The sequence below is a fragment of the Sebastes fasciatus genome, chromosome 8 (genome assembly GCF_043250625.1).
Source record: "Sebastes fasciatus isolate fSebFas1 chromosome 8, fSebFas1.pri, whole genome shotgun sequence".
Classification (NCBI taxonomy): Eukaryota; Metazoa; Chordata; class Actinopteri; order Perciformes; family Sebastidae; genus Sebastes; species Sebastes fasciatus.
In genome coordinates this window covers 25,135,471-25,156,023 of record NC_133802.1, presented here as the reverse complement: position 1 = coordinate 25,156,023, position 20,553 = coordinate 25,135,471, and the positions used below count along the sequence as shown (strand labels likewise).

The window sequence follows — 20,553 nt, the reverse complement described above, 5'->3', positions numbered from 1 at the left end:
AACATATGTATTAATTTAGAGTTTTGTTTCTGGTGTCATGATGAACTTAAGTCCAATATTCACTCTTGGTTTGGCCTCTACCAAAAATATCTGGGTCTGTAGATTTCTAGATGTTCAAATTTGTTCAGATTTCCGCTAACGGTGTTGATGAGAGTAGAGTTTGCAAAGTGGAAACCCAAAACAATGCATGAAAAGAGGAGGAAAAAAAGCTTCGTAGAGCTGAGGGGAACGGTTAATATTTTGTGGGTTCATGTTTTCAAGCTACACCTTTCACATTACACATTAGAGCTATTACAAATATTCATTTTGATTAGTGCGTCTTTAACTTGGTGTTAGTTTCTTCAAATATCAATAACCACCAATTAAATATTTTTAAATTGAATCTCCTAATGTAGCTTGTTAATGTCTGTCATTAGTCAAATAACTGAGCCTCAGCAGTTGTTGGCTTTTCAAATGTGTGTGTTGGTTGCGGTGAGGAAGTCGGGACATATTTCCTCTCGGTGACATTCCTGAGCCTGGGGGCTGAGTGTGAATGTGTGTGCGTGTATGTGTGTGTAAGTGTGTATGTTGTGATGGGGGAGTCCAGAGCAATGTGGAGCACATTGTATTGTACTGCTGGTGTGTGAGGTCAGCACTTTCCTTCCCCCACGTCAGTCAGTTATTCCCCACCACCCAGCCAGCACCACACACACCAGCCAGCCACCCTTCACCGCTAACAGGACGAGCTCGCAGCGGAAACCGGAGGTCACCTAATCCCTCAGTGACTCCCCGACCCGTTGGCTCAGGGCTTTCCATTGTCGCTCCGCGTTGAGCGGCCTCGCTCAGCCACTTTCCATTTTGTTGGCCTGCCTGATAAGTCATTCTGTTTATTGGTGCATTTGGTTCCATTTTGGCCCCTTCCCCTCTAACCAGGAAGCAGACGGTTGTCGGCATCCAGTGTGTGACCTGTTGGCTCGGCGACGTGGTGTAGTAAAATAGTGTTGTGTTTGCCACCTGACTGTCTGGATCTGACCAGCAACATGGCCAGCTGAGGCCTCGGGAACATGTCTGTGTGACTGTAGCTGGGTTTCCACTAAAGGTTCCTGGGGCTTTTAGTCAATCGATTCATTTATTTAATCGCAAATTAATCACACATTTTTTTAATCTGTTCAAAATGTACCTTAAAGGGAGATTTGTCAAGTATTTAATACTCTTATCAACATGGGAGTAGGCAAATATGCTTGCATTATGCAAACGTATGTATATATTTATTATTGGAAATCAATTAACAACACAAAACAATGACACATATTGTCCAGAAACCCTCACAGGTACTGCATTCAGCATAAAAGAATATGCTCAAATCATAACATGGCAAACTGCAGCCCAACAGACAACAACAGCTGTCAGTGTGTGTTGACTTGACTATGATTTGCCCCAAACTGCATGTGATTATCATAAAGTGGGCATGTCTGTAAAGGGGAGACTCGTGGGTACCCATAGAACCCATTTTCATTCACATATCTTGAGGTCAGAGGTCAAGGGACCCCTTTGAAAATGGCCATGCCAGTTTCTCCTCACAAAAATTTAGTGTATGTTTGGAGCGTTATTTAACCTCCTTCTCGACAAGCTAGTATGACATGGTTGGTACCAATGGATTCATTAGGTTTTTCCAGTTTCATATGACGCCAGTATCTTCACTAGACTCAGCCCGCTACAACCTAAACATTGCGTTAACTTTGACAGCCCTATATCAAACAAAGAGAAATGTTCTCCCGTCATCCTAAAATGGTCCTAAATCGATACTACAGTACTTCCTTGTTTTATGAATGAAGCAGTACAGTTGAAGCAGCAGTGCTGTGTGTGTTTCACCAATCAGCGACGGTCGTCCCTGCAAACTCCACCTCGAAATTAGAAAGTATTACCCCTCAACCGTGGGCCTTTTTGGGGGTAAAAATGTCCCGTAAAATGTCCCCGGAACTTAATTCATACCCTGGTCCCTGCTGTCAAAACGCAATGAGTTTCTCAAAAGGTTCCTAGTTCCTGCGGTGGAAACAAAGCTACTCATGTCAGCCAGGATTGGTGTCTTTACTTTAGACCATGTTGAGTATGTGCTGTGCCTCCTTGACTCCACTTTTCACTCCCCGTATCCCTCCTCCTGTGAGTGGACAGAGGGAGTGAGAGGAGAAAGGGGATCAGAGAATTTATTGTGTTTGTTAACAACCCCAGATGAAAGCCAGAGTGCAATTGTAAAACAGATGTAATGCCCTTACAGCTGCTCCATCGGTCAACTAATCCTTTTGACTAATGTCCCCCCACCACTACCCCCACCCCTCCTCCCACACACACTTCCATCAGCTCCTGCACCTATACTGCTCCCTCCTCCTCCTCCTCCTCTTCTACCTCAGTGACCTCTGGCTCATGTTACCGGCTCACCTCCCCCCATCAGAGACCCCCATTGTTCCACCATAGCCCGACTCCCCCAAAATGCTAATGACATGTTGTCACCCTGCATACAAACAAAATGACATGACATATTGCAATTACGGGTCGGAGCAACTCGGGTTTGGAAATAGGAGGGTGGGGGAGGAGAAGTGAAGTAGATGAGGAGACAGACAAAGATATATTTGGGGAGCTGCCCTGATAAAGATCTAGACATTGTATTTAGTTCTTATGGATTTGTTTTTCCACGTTGTTTTTTTGTTCTCTGGCCGTACTTCTGAATTTAACCTCCCTCCTCAAGAGGCGAGCCGCCGGCTGCTGCTGCACCTCCTCCTCACTGCGAACATGTGTTTGTTTTACTTGGCCACTGACTCCCTGTAAGCCATGCACAGTTTAACTCACAACTACCCCGAGGCAGACATGACCTTTCCGCCTTTTAAAAGCCCAGCGCCGGACTCGATTGTGGGGGGCCCCCCTACCACTTACTGCTCCAGTCCTGAGGGCGATTTCTGCCGTCGAGCCACCATGTTACCCATTCATCCATCTATCCGACCGTGCATCCATCACTGTCGCCATCTCATCCATCTTAACTTCTGCCCACAAACCGGGGAGGGGGGACCCTTGAGGGGCTCCCACTCCAGACTCGGGCTCCCAGAACGTAACAGGCCCCTGCACTCGCTCTCCATAAACAAACACGGAGCCACTCAAGGCGCACGGGGCCTCTCAAATGACAAACAGTTCCTCGCTCTGTGGCAATAGGGAGGGGAAAAGTGGCCGGTCAGATGTTTCAAGTCAGAAGAGGCTGAGAGACTTTTGTTTATAAGAGGGAAAGCGTTCATCCCAGGAGCCCCCCTTTAGCTTTAGTGCCCGCGTTCATGTCGGGTCAACACATTTTGGCTTCCTTTTCGGTTATTATTCTGTCTCAGGACTTTGGTTCTTCATTTGGTCACGCTTCCCTGTGTTTCCATGCTTTGATTGGCTGCTTTAGGAAGGAAGGCTGCATCAGCCTCTCACTTCCTGCTTCCTGTTGTGTCCAGCAACAATTCAACCACCCCCCCTCCTTCCTCCGCCATCTCCGTGGAACCAAGAAGTTTCCTCTCACCGGCTCTTTTGTCGAGGAATCCTCTTGTTAAATACCTCAGCATAGCGTCATTTACTGTCTCTGTGACTCATATATATTCGAGAAAAACTCGGTCACCTTCGTAACGGAGAACTGGGCGGAAACTGGAGCTGCACTGAAGCCGCTCCGCTACAGGCCTCCTGTTGGGTGGTGTGCACTGGAATGCATCCTGATTATAGAGGCGGCTTGCAGTGTAAGGCCATCTTCTCCACAGACCTGACCACGATGCATTGCAGCCTGTACTGTAGCGCCAAAAAGAGGCTAGTCCGCCTCTATTCAGTTGCCATGTGGCATTTCGGCTATTCCCATCTGCAATGCTTGTGTGTGTGTTTTTTCTTTCAGCACTTGAATGGCATGGCATTCTCCTGGCCTGCTGGTCAGTGGTGAATAGCAATGTTAATGGGTTAGCTGGGAGCCTTTTTAGTGAGGACTGGGAGGAGAGAAAGGAGGGGAGGAAGGAATTTGGGGATTACGAGGAGGAGAGGTAGGGGTATGAATCGGGGTTTGAGGCAGCAGCTGTTCCTCCTTCTCAATGGAGGAGTTTGCCCCGGCCTGTCTCTTTTCTCTCTGCCCTCTGTTCTCCAGTCCTCAGCAGGATACAGTATTCCTCTCTTTCTTTCTTGAACCTTCTGTTCCTTCACCTCTCTCCTGCCTCGCCCAACCACGGCCTGGTTCGCGTTAATGAGTAGCAGTGGCTGTTAGTGAAACAGCTGGCCTAGATGCTGTCTTGAGAGGAGGATTGAGTAACATGAGAGACTATTGGACAAACTTACAAATGTGGTTCTCTCAACCATTGTTGTCATGCTCTTAAGTTAAAGGATAACTTTGGTATTTTGTCAAGCTGGACCCTATTTTCACATGTTTTTGTGTCTGTGTGAGGAATGAGGAAAACACTCTTTGAAGCTGCAGTATTGAGGGAGAGCGCTGCAGCTGCCAGCCGTTAAACTGGTTGTAATGTAATCATTTGGGGCAACCTGGCGCCATCATTTACGTCCACTAAAAGTGCTTGTTTTTGACACTGACAGGCTCAGATTGTTATTATAAGTGTCTGACAACATTATGGAAAGTGCCATACAGATAAATGAAACGTTTTTCTACCTTTCTCTTGATCCGGTGTGTTTGTTATTGTGTGTCTTGCTCGGAGAAGTCTCGTTCTGAAATCTTGCGTCGCATCCATATTGTGGAAATCATCTAAATATTCATCCGTGACATTGAAAATCTTTGAGATATCACTAAGTTACGCTTTCTGTACTCCAACACAACAAACTCTGCCAACACCGGTGACCCGTGGCACTACTCTCTCCACTCTCCCTCACATTTCCACCATCGTCCAACAACAAGTCACATGACACAATGACAAACAGAATGCAAAAGATAAGAAGAACATATTATTTCTCTGTAGGGTCCTTTCCATAATGTTGTCAGACACTTATAATAACAACCTGAGCCTGTCAGTGGCAAAAACAAGCACTTTTAGTGGACGTAAATGACGGTACCAGGTTGCCCCAAATGATTACATTACAGCTCATTTAGTGTCTGGCGGCTGCAGCGTTCTCCCTCAATGCTGGACCAATTTCAACAAGACTCGGTCAAAACTGAGTATATGGCTGGACCATGTATGGTCAGTCTGTGAATTTGTGGCTAAATTGTTACACAAATAGTCAGTGGTCAATGTCTATAATGTTAAATCCAGTGGTGCATGTCCACCAGATCCGGCAAGGACACTAGGAGACGCGCTGCTCCACTCAACTGGTCATTCAAGTGGTGACGTGGAATGCATTTTAATGGTTCCTGGTTTTCTGCTTACTCTTTTTAAACAGGAAACAAACTTTCTGTTATGCCGTCTAAACAATCCACCAAAATCTACTTCTGGAAACATTTTAAGCGAGAAACAGGATATGCCACTGCTGAATCTCGTTTAATTTTAGAAATAGATCGCCTAGTTTCACAGCTCGGTTCAAGTTTCGTGAACCGGACGTGTCGCGCTGGACGGGCTCATTTGCATAAAGGACTGTTCCTCGCCTTTTCATTCAAAACAGGGTCCACGTTGAAAAATACCATAGTTATCCTTTAATACACACCTCTAAACAGCTGCTCTGCCGCAACTCGGTGAACCGCAATGATAGAAAAAGCTGAATGGCGTCGAAGAGAAACTCTTGGTCAATCGAGTAAATCCCCTCGGTATGACTTAAACTGAGCGGGAGCCGTCTTGCGTGTGGTCACTCGTGGCTTCCAAACGAATTTCATTCAAGTGAACCGCAGTGAAAGGCAGCCACAGACCGAGACAGTATCTCTGAGTGAATCTGATATCGTCTTTGTCCTTGGTTCTGCTTTTCAATTTGCCTCTGTTGGAATCTGACATCTAAAACTGTGTATGTTTGCCTCGGTCACTGGCATGAACCTCAGCCTCTCACATATGCTTCATTTCATGTCCTCTTTCTACCTTCATCTGATCCCTCTCTTGCAATATTCTTCGTAATTTCTTCCTTTTCTCTCTTGCATCTTTCTAGCTGTCCTTTGGCCTACATCTTGGCTCTCATTTGCATTGTCAACATCTCATGACATCTGTCATGAGCTATTTAAACGCTGCAGGCAAACAACTCGGACAGAAGGAAGGAAATGTGTGTGTGTGTGTGTGTGTGTGTGTGTGTGTGTGTGTGTGTGGCTGCATTGACTTGCCAGAAGGACATGAACAGGTGACAGGCAGCGGACATAATCCCTCTTCTGATGTCAGATTTACCCATGTGTCCACGGGTGTGCTTTGCATACATGTATGTGTATTTTGTGCATACATATGGGTGTGGGTGCATGTGTGCAGTGCATACATGAGTGAGTGTGTGTGTGTGTGGATGAATGTGTGATGGTGCGAGGACATGAGCAGCAGCCGGTGGAATGCTCTCGCAGAGTCAAAGGGGGGCCCCGTCTCATTTTCACTCTCCTTTATGGCGCCCTCTCTCCAAAATTTCACACCGTATTAAGTTCATATTTCACCACCGCTACGCACAGCCGGACGCTCTACCTGCAGTTCTTTACTCCGAGCTGGATGTGTGAAATTAGATGTCATCTTATCTCTGCGATACAGTTTCAAAAAAGTCTGCATGTGGGTGTCTGAAAGAAAAACAAAATATAATGGACTGTTGAGTGCAAACGGATGCTCTGCTTTAGGGTGCTTCACTTCTGTTTCTTGGCACTTTACCTGATTTCTGTTGGTGTTATTTCACAGCATTGACAACTGACTTGCTGTCGTGGAATGTGGGATGACTGGTTGTGTTTGTTGTGTGAGAGAGACGGTAAAGAAAGCAGCAGCAGAGGGGGGTTGGTGGTTTAAACAGTAAAGAGAAGGAGTGCCGGCGAGGCAGGGAGTCTGCGTTTTTGTTTCAGGGTTGGGTTCATGTGAATGGACAGTGTTTTAATGAGTACAGTGCAGAGCTTTGCCTCTATTTTCCTTCCCATATCTCCGTCACTTGTCCAAATCTGACCTTGACATAATAACATGTCCACTCAACCTGGTTGTTGTGCACGTGAGGTGAAGAGTTCACAGCATTACTGAAGAGGCTTGAATGATCTGGAGTAAATGGCTGGAATGCGTTGTCTTGTATAGGATGTTGCCTGAAGTCACTATTGTCCTCGTTCACCTGCTCATGCAAGCGTGTTTGTGTGTTTTGCAGAATGTCAGCCTGGCTTCTTTAAAGCTGCAGCCTCCGGATACAAGTGTGAGACGTGTCCTGCCAATACCCAGAAGCTGGACTCCGGGGCTTTGCTTTGTCCCTGCACGGATGGCTTCTACCGGGCCCCGACTGACCCCCCTGCTGGACCCTGCTCAGGTAATGAGTCCCCTTGACCTCGAATGAGAACCTTGCAATAAGAACTTTTTTAGAGTTTGCAACATAAATTTCAAATAATACTACACAAATAAACCATTCTGATGTTTTTTTCCAAGCTTGAGAATCAAAGGTAGACAACTTATAAGCATTAAAATGAAATATTAGGGCTGTCAAATTTACCACATTAATGCAAATTCGTATTAACACCACTAACTTCTTTAACGCATTAATGCAACTTGTGATTTTTAGGATATAGTGGGCTCAATTTTAGCTGAGCTAGAGTGAAGATATTGGCATCATATGAAACTAGAAAACCTAAGGAATCCATGTATACCATGGATATTTTAAATGTGCAGAAATGAAATATGTTATTGTCGCACTTTCTCTGCACACATTAGTAGCTATGTGGTTCGAATAAAAAATCCTGAATCCTGTCCTGAATTTTTTTGACATCTTTTAAAATTCATTATGAATTCAATTCAATATAATATTCAAATATTACAGTCATGTCAGAAAGAAATCCCCCACATTTTGCTTCCTGTATTCTTCTTCCCTGCTTCTATTTAACATCTCATATCTGTGTTCATCAGGCCTCCCCTCTGCCCCACGAGACCTCGTGTCCACCACCACCCAGCTCTCCGCAGGAAAACTCCTCCTCTCCTGGAGCCCGCCTGCGGACACCGGAGGTCGAACCGACATCACCTACAGCGTCGAATGCCAGCGCTGCGAGGGCAATGTCTGCCAGCTCTGCGGAGAGAAAATCCGCTACGAGCCGGCCAGCACGGGCTTGACCCACACCAAGGTGTCAGTGAGCGAGTTGGACGCTCACCTCAACTACACCTTCACCGTGGAGGCACATAGCGGCGTCTCGGTGTTCGCTAGTCAGGCAACGCCGCAGGCTCATAAACCGCCATCCACCAGTGCTCTGACTACTTCGCTGCACTACACAGGTGAGTGCTGCTGATATGAAGCAGTGAAGTGATGCTATCTGAGCTGCTGTAATGACAGATGATATCTGTGAGGAGGTGTCGGCCCTGCAAGTCGAATCGTGCTGCAGGAGTGAGATGAAATGAAGTTCGATTCAGGTTCAGATCTGTTTGAAAATTATTCTCCTCAAGCCATGATATTCCCACAGCAGTCAGACCACAGCCAAGCCTCGTCGGCTCCTCCATTCCAGCTCTCTCTCTCTCCAATTCCGGATCGATCTCAGGCTTCCTCTCTTCTATCCATGAAGGCCAAGAATCGCGGTCGCCATGGCTGCAGGAGTTGGCTATGCCGCTCCTTTGACCACTAGTCACAGCCGTGGTTACACACACCCAAGGGGGTAGCCCTGTTGTAATGGAGACGTAAATCCCTGCCCTGCTGGGCTGACGCGCCGAGTCCTGTATGGGAAAAACCCTACAAGACACGGGAACTTGGCTTGTGTCTTGAGGAGTTGTAGCATTTATGCACCGACAGTATAAAGTGTACACTGAGTTATTCCTTAAAGGAGTTTGCTACTTGTATGACAAATTTTTGTTGAAAAATAGCACCTTAAAAATACATAACTCCCCGATGCTCTGGCCTGGCGGGGAGTCATCTCAGGCGGAAACCCTGCTGCCTCTTCACGCTCTGTTCCCAGCAATCCACCATGGTAGACACTCACGGCGCCCTCCACCTCGCGTCGGCCGTCTCCACATCTAAAATCCAAACTACCGGTAGTTAACTTATGGTCGGGAGCAGGGCCTCACCTCCACCACACCTTGTTGAGTCAAGCCTACTTATACCTGGTCATTCCGCCCTGTTTGTCTCAGTTTTCTCAACCCACCCTTCCTTTCCCTCCCCGTCATCCATGTACCTCCGACCCCATCCCTCCCTCTGCTCATCTCTCTTTGTATTCATCCATCCTCTCTTCCCTCCTTTCATCCCCTCTTATTCAACCCTGTGTCTACATCTCTCCTTGACTTCTTCTTCCCCCATGTTCATCCCCTTTCTCACATCCAGTCCAGATTATCAGAAGGGAGTTTAGTCGTATTTTGTGTATTTTTCACATTTGGTTTTCACATCCCAAAGATGCTAAAGTATTCTCCACCCTCTGTCCTCAGACCCGCCCAAGATTACCATGATGCGAATGGTTGAGAGGACCACGACCAGCTTGTCCCTCTCCTGGGACGTCTCCCCTCGACCGCGGGTCCAATCCCGGCCCATCCGATGTGAACTTACCTACCGCAAGAAGGTGCGTATTTTTTGTTTATTCCGCTGATATGTATTGATGTTAAAGATTATTCTACATTTTACCACTGTACAAGTTGCATTTACATTTACTGAATTTCTCCCTGATCCTCCTCAGGATGATAACCTGGACGTGACAACCTACATCGTGCTCATCCTGGAGAAGAACTCGGTGCAGATCAGCGACCTGACCCCGGGCACGGCCTACCTGTTCAGGGTTCAGGCCCTCAGCAGCGACGGCAGCCCTGGAGGCTCCAGCATGGAGGAACAATTTGAGACCTCGCCTGAAGGTACAGAAGAGAACCACCATGGAGAAAACGTTTCACAAACTTTGTTCAAGAATGAGATCTCTCTCATGTGTTTTCTTTAACTGTCTTTTTTCCAGGACCCCTCACTCCAAACAACACGGCGGTCATCTTCGGCGCAGCAATCGGAGGAGCGGCCATGTTGTTCATCGTGTTCGTGGTCCTGTGCCTCCGCAGACGGTCAGTAACCGCCCCCCCCTTAATCAGTCCGAATGGACCCTCCTTCAGCGGCTTCCTCTCTCATTCTCCTTCCTTTCCTTTGTGGGGCCTCCACATGGCCTTTGCATTCACTCTCTCCTCACCTCTCTCTTTCTCTCCTCCTTTAGCCAACTTTCTCTTTCTCTTTATCTGGATCTGTGTCCCAGCTCTCACTGGGGAAGAATTTGATGTGCCTTGTCATTGCTCAATGGTTATATTCCAGTGAGTGTTGGGGCCTTTCAAAGGAAATTGGTCCGGGGTGGTTTATTGTTGCTGATAAGAGGCTCTTGGTTCTTTCTGCAGCAGACCGCAGGCTCTTTGTGAAGGTGACCTCGGCCTGTACTGTAGCAGACTGTAGCCCGTCTGTCCACCTCCCTCCCGCCTGCTTGTCTGTCTTTCAGTCTTTAAAATCGGCTTGGCAAACACAGCCTACCGTCAGCCTTTATCAAAGGGCCGCCTCTGTGTGAATGGACGCATTGCAGCAGTGTCGGGATCCTTTTTGAAAGCCTCAGAACGTCTTGAAAAACTAGTTACAAAGGTTGCTATGTGCTATAGATATGAAAGCAGGCATAAAGACAAATGTTCTTTTAAAGTGGGATATTAATTTGCCGATTTTATCTTTTTATTCAGGAGAAGAAACTCTCACTCCAGGCAAGGACCAGAGGACACCTACTTCTCCAGCTCAGGTAGACATTACAAAATCTCTCTCATCTTTTAATCTCACGTTATTTTATTTTAGGGCTGTCAAAGTTAACTTGATAATAACGCATAATGCAAATTTATTTTAACTCCATTAATGTCTTTAACACATTAACGCAACTTGTGATTTTAAGGTTGTAGTGGGCTCATACTAGCTTGTCGTGAAGGAGGTTAAATAACGCTCCAAACTTACGCTAAATTTTGGTAAGGAAAACTGTGATGGACATTTTCAAAGGGGTCCCTTGACCTCTGACCTCAAGATATGTGAATGAAAATGGGTTCTATGGGTACCCACGAGTCTCCCCTTTACAGACATGCCCACTTTATGATAATCACATGCAGTTTGGGGCAAGTCATAGTCAAGTCAGCACACTGACTCACTGACAGCTGTTGTTGTCAGTGCGTGATTAATTTGCGATTAGTCACGATTAAATATTTCAATCGATTGACAGCCCTATTCTATTTATTTAATTAATTTATTAAGATAAAACAATTTCTTGTTTTTCTTCTCACAGAGCAACTGAAGCCTCTGAAGACCTACGTGGATCCACACACATACGAGGACCCCAACATAGCCGTCCTGAAGTTTGCCACTGAAATCCACCCCAGCCACATAACCAAACAGAAAGTCATTGGAGCCGGTGAGTGACAGACAATGCTGAGACAATCTGCTGTGGGGCTCAACTCGGAGATGTTGAAAGATTTTTCCAATCCCCAAATTCGCTGTTTATACTGCGCATTTTCCACAGCTTAGCAGGCTGACTGACAGTGGTTACTTTAGTGAGATTAACATCGATCTTGCTGAGTTCTCACACAACAAGTTGAGACACTTTGTTGTGAGGCAACTCTTGGCTGTGAGACCTATGTGTTTTGGCTCACGTTGACATGAACAATTACACAAAGAAAGTGTTGCAGGAACAGTATCTTGGAAGGATATCAGAGGGCCCTGCCCACATCTTTAATTCGTAATACGTTTATTCAAGTGCGACCACCTTTACCCTTTGAACCAACAGTCCTTCAACAACATACACCCCCTCCCACGTTCCCACGACCGTGGCTCCCCCGTCTCTCTTCATGTGACAGCTGATTCCCATGCTTCCACACCACAGGCCATCCACCAATTACACAACACAGGCTTTCTCTCAACACCCAGCTAGAACACACCTCTGTGAATGCGCCTCAGGCAAAACAGACACAGAGACTTCCTTATTTTCACTCTGAAGCACAGCAAACCCCTGCAGCTAGAAACCCGAGAAGAAGTATCAAACACACATTCACCTGATATCCTTTTTCTAAATCAATCGTTTACTTTGATGTCGTTGTTCCTGCAGGGGAGTTCGGCGAAGTGTACCGTGGCATTCTGAAGGTGCCGGCGAGGAAAGAAGTGGCGGTGGCGATCAAGACGCTGAAGCCGGGGTACACGGAGAAGCAGAGGCAGGACTTCCTAAGCGAGGCATCCATCATGGGCCAGTTCTCCCACCAGAATATCATTCGCTTGGAGGGGGTGGTCACCAAATGTAAGGATTTCTGTGAGTTTTGTTGCTTTTTTTTTTACTTTTCTCACAATTTTTGTCACCTGTGTTTTCAGGCCAGTTCGGGGACATGACTTGTTCTTTTTTTGTGTGTGTGTGCAGTCAAACACGCCATGATCGTGACCGAATACATGGAGAACGGAGCGCTGGACAGGTACCTTCGGGTAAGTCGATGGAAATATCTCTACTACGACTATTGCCACAGTGATGACAAAGAACGTATATTGCCAAGAAGCGAAAGTCAATTGTTCAATCCATTGCAACATCAACCGGACGCCAGTAAAACGTCCGCCTAAAAAGTGGCGTACAAAAGTAAAAAGAACATTATTTCTATTCTATTATAAATTATTTAATTAAAATTGTTAAATAAGCATTTTCAGTCCAAAATGGCTGCAGCGGCTGTTGTAAAAAAAATCACCGGAGTTTCATCTCTTTGCTTCTATAGTCTTTGGTGACGATACACAATATTTGCAAAACATTTGGTCTAACCTCTATTTCTACATCTATTTCTGGGCCATGATATCTGTTTTCTTTTTGTTTTGGCCACAAAGCAAAATTAATCTGTGCTCCTTTTCTCCTACCAGGACCATGATGGCGAGTTTCCCTCCTTCCAGCTGGTGGGCATGATGCGCGGCATCGCTGCGGGCATGAAGTACCTCTCTGACATGAGCTACGTCCACCGCGACCTCGCGGCCCGCAACATCCTCGTCAACAACACGCTGGAGTGTAAAGTGTCGGACTTCGGCCTGTCTCGGGTGCTCGAGGACGATCCTGAGGGGACGTACACCACAAGTGTAAGTAGATATGGGACTTCCTGTTGGTTTAAAGTCACGTCATTGCAAGGTGCAGCCTGGTGTCAAAGGGCAGCAACGTTGTTTTTTTAGATTCACGAGTCCTTCGTCTCTAACCTGAGGCTTTTCTTCATGAACAGGGAGGTAAGATCCCCATTCGCTGGACAGCTCCAGAGGCTATAGCATACAGGAAGTTCACCTCAGCTAGCGATGTGTGGAGCTTTGGCATCGTCATGTGGGAGGTCATGGCCTTTGGCGAGAGGCCTTACTGGGACATGAGCAACCATGAGGTAAGTTTACAGCTAGTTTACAGATTTTCTCTGAGGTCTAGCTGTTTAGCAAATTTTTATGTCAAATGATATTTTTTGAGAATTAATTAGTTACCTGAAAATCTTCCTGCAGGTGATGAAGGCCATCAACGAAGCCTTTAGGCTGCCGGCGCCGATGGACTGTCCCTCAGCGGTTTATCAGCTGATGCTGCAGTGCTGGCTCCAGGATCGCTCCAAGAGGCCGCGCTTTGGAGACATCGTCAACCTGCTGGACAAGCTGCTGCGGAGCCCCGAGTCCCTGAAGACCATCGCAGATTTTGACCCACGGTAAGACTTATTTACATACCAGACTAAAAGGCTTGAAATGCATATTTTTCCAGTACTGCCTCTTCAGTAGCTGAACGCTATCAGCAACCAGTTCTTGGAAACATGCCCTGTAACCAAAAGTTTCGCAATGCGTCTTATATAAGTTACATTTCTAGTCTCACCTCTGCCAACTCCTTTTGTACTTTTCCCTTCAGGCTGGTTCTCTATTTATGTGGCAATGGAATCGTATCGTGATGAAATCATATATTGAGATATCGAGATACACAATTATGTTGTCTAAATTGATAATAACAAGCGCAAACTACTCTGTATTTGAGTGCATGCATGTAAACATAGTCAGTGTATTGCTGGACATTTTCATTTTATTATGTAAAAACACAATTAACAACTGTTGTTAGCAGAGATAAAGATAAGAAGAAAAGGGATAGAGAGACGGGTGTGGCATGCAGTCTGGAATCAGTCCAGGGACGTTGTGGTAATCTTGTATCATCTCTTCCACCCGGTCGCACGAAGAGCAGTATGACTGGCACGACTTGCTTTCGGCGTGTCACGTGTACGGCATGTAGTCTGTACTGACTGCAATGTAAACACATACACGTGAATATGCTACGCTCAGAGCTAGTGACGTGGCATAAAAAGTGAGAAAGACTGCTTATAGACTGATCCAACAAACACAGGACTTTCTACCAGGAGACCGGTGTCTTGTTTTGTAAGTTACGTAAGTGACATTTGTGTTTTCAGTACTTCTGTTACGTTGTTTCCGTACATATTTTCCGTACTTATTTGAAGCCCAACCATGATGTTTTTCCTAAACCTAACTGCGGACGTTATCGTAGTTTTGTTGTGCAGCGTACAAATGGCACGTGAAAAGCCTAAAATGTGTCCTCGTGACACGTGGAATGTCTTTGTAATGCCGCGGTATTCATACACCTTCCTGTGAGATTTGGTTACCTCACTTCCACACCCAGGTCTTATCTCCCCGGACTTGGACTTGTCTCGACTGTCTTGAGACTCGACCTGGACCTGCTTCAAAACACAGCGGCTCCCCATTTACTTGAAATGCGCTGGGTATTTAGGGTAGTTTGGGGAAGAAAGAGAATAGCTTTAAGATGTTCCACTGAAACCATTAAGAGGACATACTGACACCTTGCCTGCCAGGCTAATGACAGAAACGTGTGTTCACTCTTGGCAGGGAATTACTGAAGCTCTCTTGTGTGTGTGATTGTGTGCATGAATGCATATTTTTCTCTTTTGTGCGGGGAGCATTAAAGCCAGACACGGTGAGAAAGCACTAAAGGCTGCCGTGCTCATATCTTAATCGGCTCTCGCCCTGACTGCTCCAACTGGTTTTTATCACCAACTGGTTTCCTGTTCAGTAATTACAGTCCTCAGTCATCCTTTGTTGTGGGAAAGTCTGTTGATTATTATCATTTAGATCTACTTTTCTTTGCTTGCAGCGTATCCATCCGCCTGCCCAGCACCAGCGGCTCAGACGGGTCCCCCTTCAGGTCGGTGTCCGAGTGGCTGGAGTCCATCAAGATGAGTCAGTACAGCGAGAACTTCACCTGCGCCGGGGTCGTCACCATGGACCACGTCCTGCAGATGAAGAACGAGTAAGTGGGTTTTTAGATCTGGTCACGCCACATAATAAGTTTCGATCTACTTATACTTCTACTTATTTACTTGCTCAGTGTGTTTTGGGCAAAGAAGTGGAACATTTTGTTGTCAAATTGTGGCCAATCAAGATGTTTTTCCTCCCATGATGAAGTCTCTTATGGACTCCCCCACTAGTATTTTATGTATTTGTTTTCCTAAAAATTTTGCTTTTTTAACAGCCAGCGGAATAGTTTGTGCACAATATAATCTCCAACCTCAGTTACAACTTGAGAAAATGTTTTAGATGGAAAAAGTAATGGAGGGAAGGAGAAGGAGTGGGCTCATTTGTGGTAGGCTGGTGCTGGTGGCTTGTGGTCGCTGCAGTCCTTATTCTTCTTTTCCTCCCTCCATTCTTCCCCCTCATCCCTCCCTCCCAGCCCTGGGCAGCACTTTAGCTAGAGCCCCGAAAACCACCGGTTTTGCCTGTTTTAGGGCAAAGGCCTTTTGTGGCCTCTTCGACATTAAAGGAGGGGAGGAAGAGGAAAGCAGCCTAGAGGGGATTAAGGAACTGAAATAGATGGATGAGATTTGAAGCCTTATAGTCCGTACATTTGTACTTCTAGAAAGATTGAAGAGGTGCGCTCAGAGTGGACCCCCTGAACTCATCACGGAGTAGTTTAAGGCAATTGGATCTTCTCAGATGTGTAGGAGCGCTAAGGGGGTAATTTAATGAAATGGACTCAACCTTTTTTTTAAAAAAAAGAGGCTTAGTGAAGCACATAATATGAGGTTGTTTTGGGGCAATAATGAGGGCCAGAGCTTTTCCTAACCGCATGACCAGCCAAAAGACCCCCTCTTTCCTCTGCTTTGGTACCTCAGTTGCTCATGATTTGAGAAGATGTGCAGACTCTAAAGTAGACGACAAACTCTTTTGAAGTATTTGTCATGCAAAATGGTGTGATTTCATGGCCCCATGTTTCCATCTCGGGGCATCTGGTAGCACTCTTGGAAAACCAGCAGTTATTTACGACCCACCCTCTGCTTGCCAGACAAGTGATTCATGGTCAACAGGGAGAATCCTCGTTAAGTAATTAAGGCTGTAATTAAGGCTTTGACTTTGGGCTGCTGTGTTTCAGAGCGTTTTGCAGGTTTACATCATGTGCTCGTGAAAAAAAGAAAAGAAAACCCCAGTCGTTATCCTTTAATGTCGAAGATAAATTGGAACCCGATCGGCAGATTACTAACTTGGAACACACCCCACCTTGCTGTACTGGTTCAACCATCGAGCGAGACATAAATGGAGTCGAGGCTGGCACTCAGCACGTTGCATCAGTCAGTGATTAAGACAAGAGGCAGGAAGGATGTGCGTGAAAAATGTTGGAACGAGTCCAACGTTTAAATCCATCTGCAGCTCCTCTTATACTCTGTCTCTTTTCTTTTACAGGGATATTAAGAACATCGGGGTGAGGCTGCCCGGCCATTTGAAAAGAATCGCATACAGCATCCTGGGTTTAAAGGACCAGACCAGCACCCTGAGCGTCTTTGCAGTGTGATCCTGACAACGAAGGGAATTAAATCCACTGAAGCAGGCAGCCGTTTGAACTCTAAGCTGAGCTGGAGCGAAACTGCGGGCGCGGCCTTGAATCGGCAGGACCAAGAGAACTGGGGCCGACTGAATCAGACTGACTTACTGTACATTTTTGATTTCTTCATCTTATCCACACGGGAATTGAGCAAATATACAACACTAGATGTATCAAGTAGACTCTGTATGTTTAGATATCTATTTTTATTATCCATGTGTACAGTTCATTGCTCATGCATTTATTTTTCCCCCTTCATTACGCATTCCTGCTTCAGAAAAATCAACAATCAAGTCAGTTCTGGGAACAACTTTTAAAAAAAATTGCACCCTGAGCTTGTTGCATTGAGTATCAAACAAACAAAGGGCAGCACAGAAAGTGTGATAGTGTGGGAGCAGTGGAGCCCTGCCCTGGATCAGGTTGCGGTTGGTGCCGATGTCGCTGCGTCTCCCTTTAATTGGCACTTTGGTCCATTTCCTGTCAGAGGACGTAGCGTCGACAGAGCTGAAATGAGCTTGAGCTGGCCCAAAAGTTAAAGAGACGGCGTTGCATATAAACACAGACGGACCTGGTGTGGTTTTTACTGGCCTTCTTCTGCTGGCTCTGTGCAGAAATTAAGCTATGATCATATAAGTGATGTTATATGAAAAATAAGAGAGGATATATATGAGGTACTCTTTGTGTACAGATTACCAAAAACATTTATAATGTAGCACTTGGATCAAGAATCTCTATGTTATGGTTTGTCTCAGAATTGCAGGCAAAAAGGGCGACGATTACACACAAACTCCTGAACAAAAAGAATGGTAAATGGTATCGAAGTGAGAAATTATAAAGCAATCCATCAGTTTGTAGCGTGCCGGTAATGAAGAGGGAGAGGGTGAAGTTTGCCAAAAATGCAAATTGCCCCAGAAAAGAAAAGAAAAAAAAGATATAATGATGATGAGTCTTGTTGTGGTTGAGATGATTTCATACTTAATAATAGTTTGGTTTGCAATTTCAATGTCTCCTTTAGTTTTGTAGAAGCCATGAAATATTCATTCAGATTTCTGTGTGACATGTTGACGGGATGAGACTTTTACCATTAAGTGCCCGACTCGTTCCAGACATGCAAAGACATTTTAAAGTGCCTGTTTGTGGAACATTAGCGGGAGTTTGCTTCTGTCTTCTGTTTTGATGGGATGTGTATAGCGGACAGTTTCCCCAGTGCTCTTATTCGATGACTGCAAATCATTGTGTTACTGATGTACACCTTCTTTTACTTGAATTTTTACTACTTTGATTCTCTTGTAGCTGATAGATCCATCTTTGGAAAAGGGATTTTTTGTTGTTGTTATTACTCTGGTTTACTGGTTGCAATTACATTTTGTACATTTTGTATGATTTACCTTAATACCAATCTGATTATTTTTCTAAGTTCCTATCACTCTCCAAAGCGATGTCTCCTACCTTTTGCTGCCTTTCCAAACATTTTGAGAGTTCCTTCATCAAAAAAGCAAACTCCTTCCTTTTTGCCTTGTTGTTTTATACTGTATTTAATAGCCTATTTATTTTTTACTTTTATTTATTTATGCTGAAAAACACTGAGCTGGGATTATAATTGAAGGTTGTGCTCTCATTCTCAATAATAATAATAATAAAAAAAAAAAAGCTCTAATGTCCCTTTTTTATTCCTGAATGATTCAAACCTGAGGTTGCATTTGTGGAGCAATAAAGTCTTGAATTGAATTTGGCAAAGCCTGCTGTATGATTTACGCAAAGACAGGGCACAGGAATGCTTTATTTGTTTTAAACGGTGCCAGGATGTTTATACTTCCACCTGGAAATCCTTATAATGCTGCTGGATTGTTTAATTCTAGAGTTGAAACCTGTAATAACCATGGGAGTGGTGGAATGTAACTAAAATACATTTACTCAAGTACTTAAATACAAATTTGAGGTACTAGGTACTACTACAGCTTTAGTTACAGTTAAACTGAAGGATTAAGTGTTCCTTTATATGTTGAGAAAACACTCCTCCTTCTTCAGCTAAATAAACTATTTAAAAAGCCTCTTGGAAAATGCATCGTCACAAAGCTGATAACAGGGCTGTTGTTGTTTCTGACACCATGAAAAATTGACTCTTTACAGAGATGTGGTTCTCACAGGACAGCGACGCTACAAACATATAATGATATTATAGACATTGATGCATTGCTGTAAATTCGCCTAGGGCACCACTGTCACCACCGCTGGCCGCCCTCTAAAAATAAATAAATACATACATTTTAAAAATGTCGGTGGGCACCCTTCCTCATTTCCTGCGTTGAAATAACAAATGAACAAATAAATAAATATCCAAATCCGAATCCAAATTTCGCCTAGGGCACCAAATGGGCTAGAGCCAGCCCTGGTAAAATGCAACATGCACATTAATACAGCAGTAATATTAATCCAGAAACAACAGATATAATAGTAAAACACTGCCAGTGAACATTTTACTGCACAATGAGTACTTTTACTTTAAGTAATTTAAGTACATTTTACTGATAATACTTACATCATTTACTTCAGTAAGGTTTTGAATGCAGGATATGTAGTGGAGTATTTTCACAGCGTGGTATTGATAGTTTTACTTAAGCAAGACATCTGAATACTTCTTCCACTGACGTCCAGATCTTTAAACACACATGCTTACTGTACAAAAGAAAACACACATAGATTTATATTCTCTAATCGAATCAACCAGATATTGAAGTGTGACGCATGAGATTAAAGTAAACATGAAAATCTGATGTTTGAGTTCATTAAAGGGCCTTGGGAAATGACCCGCTGCCTGATACCACATTTTCTTCTCCCATGAACTCCTCTATTGTGTTAAAGTCAAAGTCGGAAGAAAGAAATTCTGCTTTCCTACTTATAAAAAATACAGTTGAACAGCTGGGATTCTGGGTCGGAAACTAAGGACAAGAAATGTGACATCATTATGGCGTCGTACACCTCACTATATATCATGTCTTTACAATGTATAGCATTTCAGGGGATCTATTATCAGAAATGGAATATAATAATCCGTGTCCGTCACATGATGCCATTGGGCCCAAAAAGACTTTCTTAGGTAAATCAACTCCCAAGTACGAACACTCTAATGGCCCTTATTTAAATCATTAGGTCCTAAAAGTTGTAAAACGCACACAATAGCCGAATCCAGAGTTATTTCCCTTCCTCCGTTCATGTGAATGAGACCCAGACCGAGGCTGGAGCGCAAGCCGTGATGACGGCGTGACATTTGGACCCCGTGACCGAGTCATGTGTAGCGAGCGGACACATGTTCTATGTGCCCAAGATCCGGGTACTTTTCCAGGCGGAAGTTGAGCCATTTTGTCTTCATGCGCCACTGAGCAGCTTTCATAGCCCCGCCTCCAACTCTGTATCCAATTCTCTTAATACATCCATGCGTGGTACCGTCAGCCGCCGTCTGACTTCCATTGCACCTAAAGTAGTGTTATTATGTTAAGGATTGCTTCTGAGCAAGGCGAACGGCGTCCCCACAGTTTTGCACTCCGCGGCTCACGTTACCGCCGGCTTGGAGCAGTAGAAGTGAGCGGAGGGGTACTCAGCTGGTTGCAATCTGCAACCACACCACTAGATGCCATCACATCCTACATACGGTACCTTTAAGACAATACTTTCATGTT

The 20,553-nt window shown here is 44.9% G+C and overlaps 1 protein-coding gene across 2 annotated transcripts in view; it reads left to right on the top strand.

The window, feature by feature from the left end:
• The window catches only part of epha2b (eph receptor A2 b), a 29,039-nt gene extending 10,435 nt beyond the window's left edge, over positions 1-18,604 (top strand). Inside the window, exons 4-17 of one of the 2 annotated variants that reach the window (XM_074644630.1) lie at positions 7,210-7,365; positions 7,956-8,315; positions 9,450-9,580; positions 9,695-9,866; positions 9,962-10,061; positions 10,710-10,765; positions 11,294-11,419; positions 12,110-12,295; positions 12,413-12,474; positions 12,895-13,104; positions 13,242-13,391; positions 13,504-13,697; positions 15,155-15,310; positions 16,738-18,604. In XM_074644630.1, the coding sequence (XP_074500731.1) occupies positions 7,210-7,365; positions 7,956-8,315; positions 9,450-9,580; positions 9,695-9,866; positions 9,962-10,061; positions 10,710-10,765; positions 11,294-11,419; positions 12,110-12,295; positions 12,413-12,474; positions 12,895-13,104; positions 13,242-13,391; positions 13,504-13,697; positions 15,155-15,310; positions 16,738-16,846 (2,168 nt within the window). In that variant the 3' untranslated portion in view covers positions 16,847-18,604. Of the gene's footprint in view, positions 1-7,209; positions 7,366-7,955; positions 8,316-9,449; positions 9,581-9,694; positions 9,867-9,961; positions 10,062-10,709; positions 10,766-11,293; positions 11,420-12,109; positions 12,308-12,412; positions 12,475-12,894; positions 13,105-13,241; positions 13,392-13,503; positions 13,698-15,154; positions 15,311-16,737 lie in introns of both variants that reach the window. The other variant, XM_074644629.1, reaches the window with a different exon arrangement.
• Positions 18,605-20,553: the final 1,949 nt, after the last annotated feature.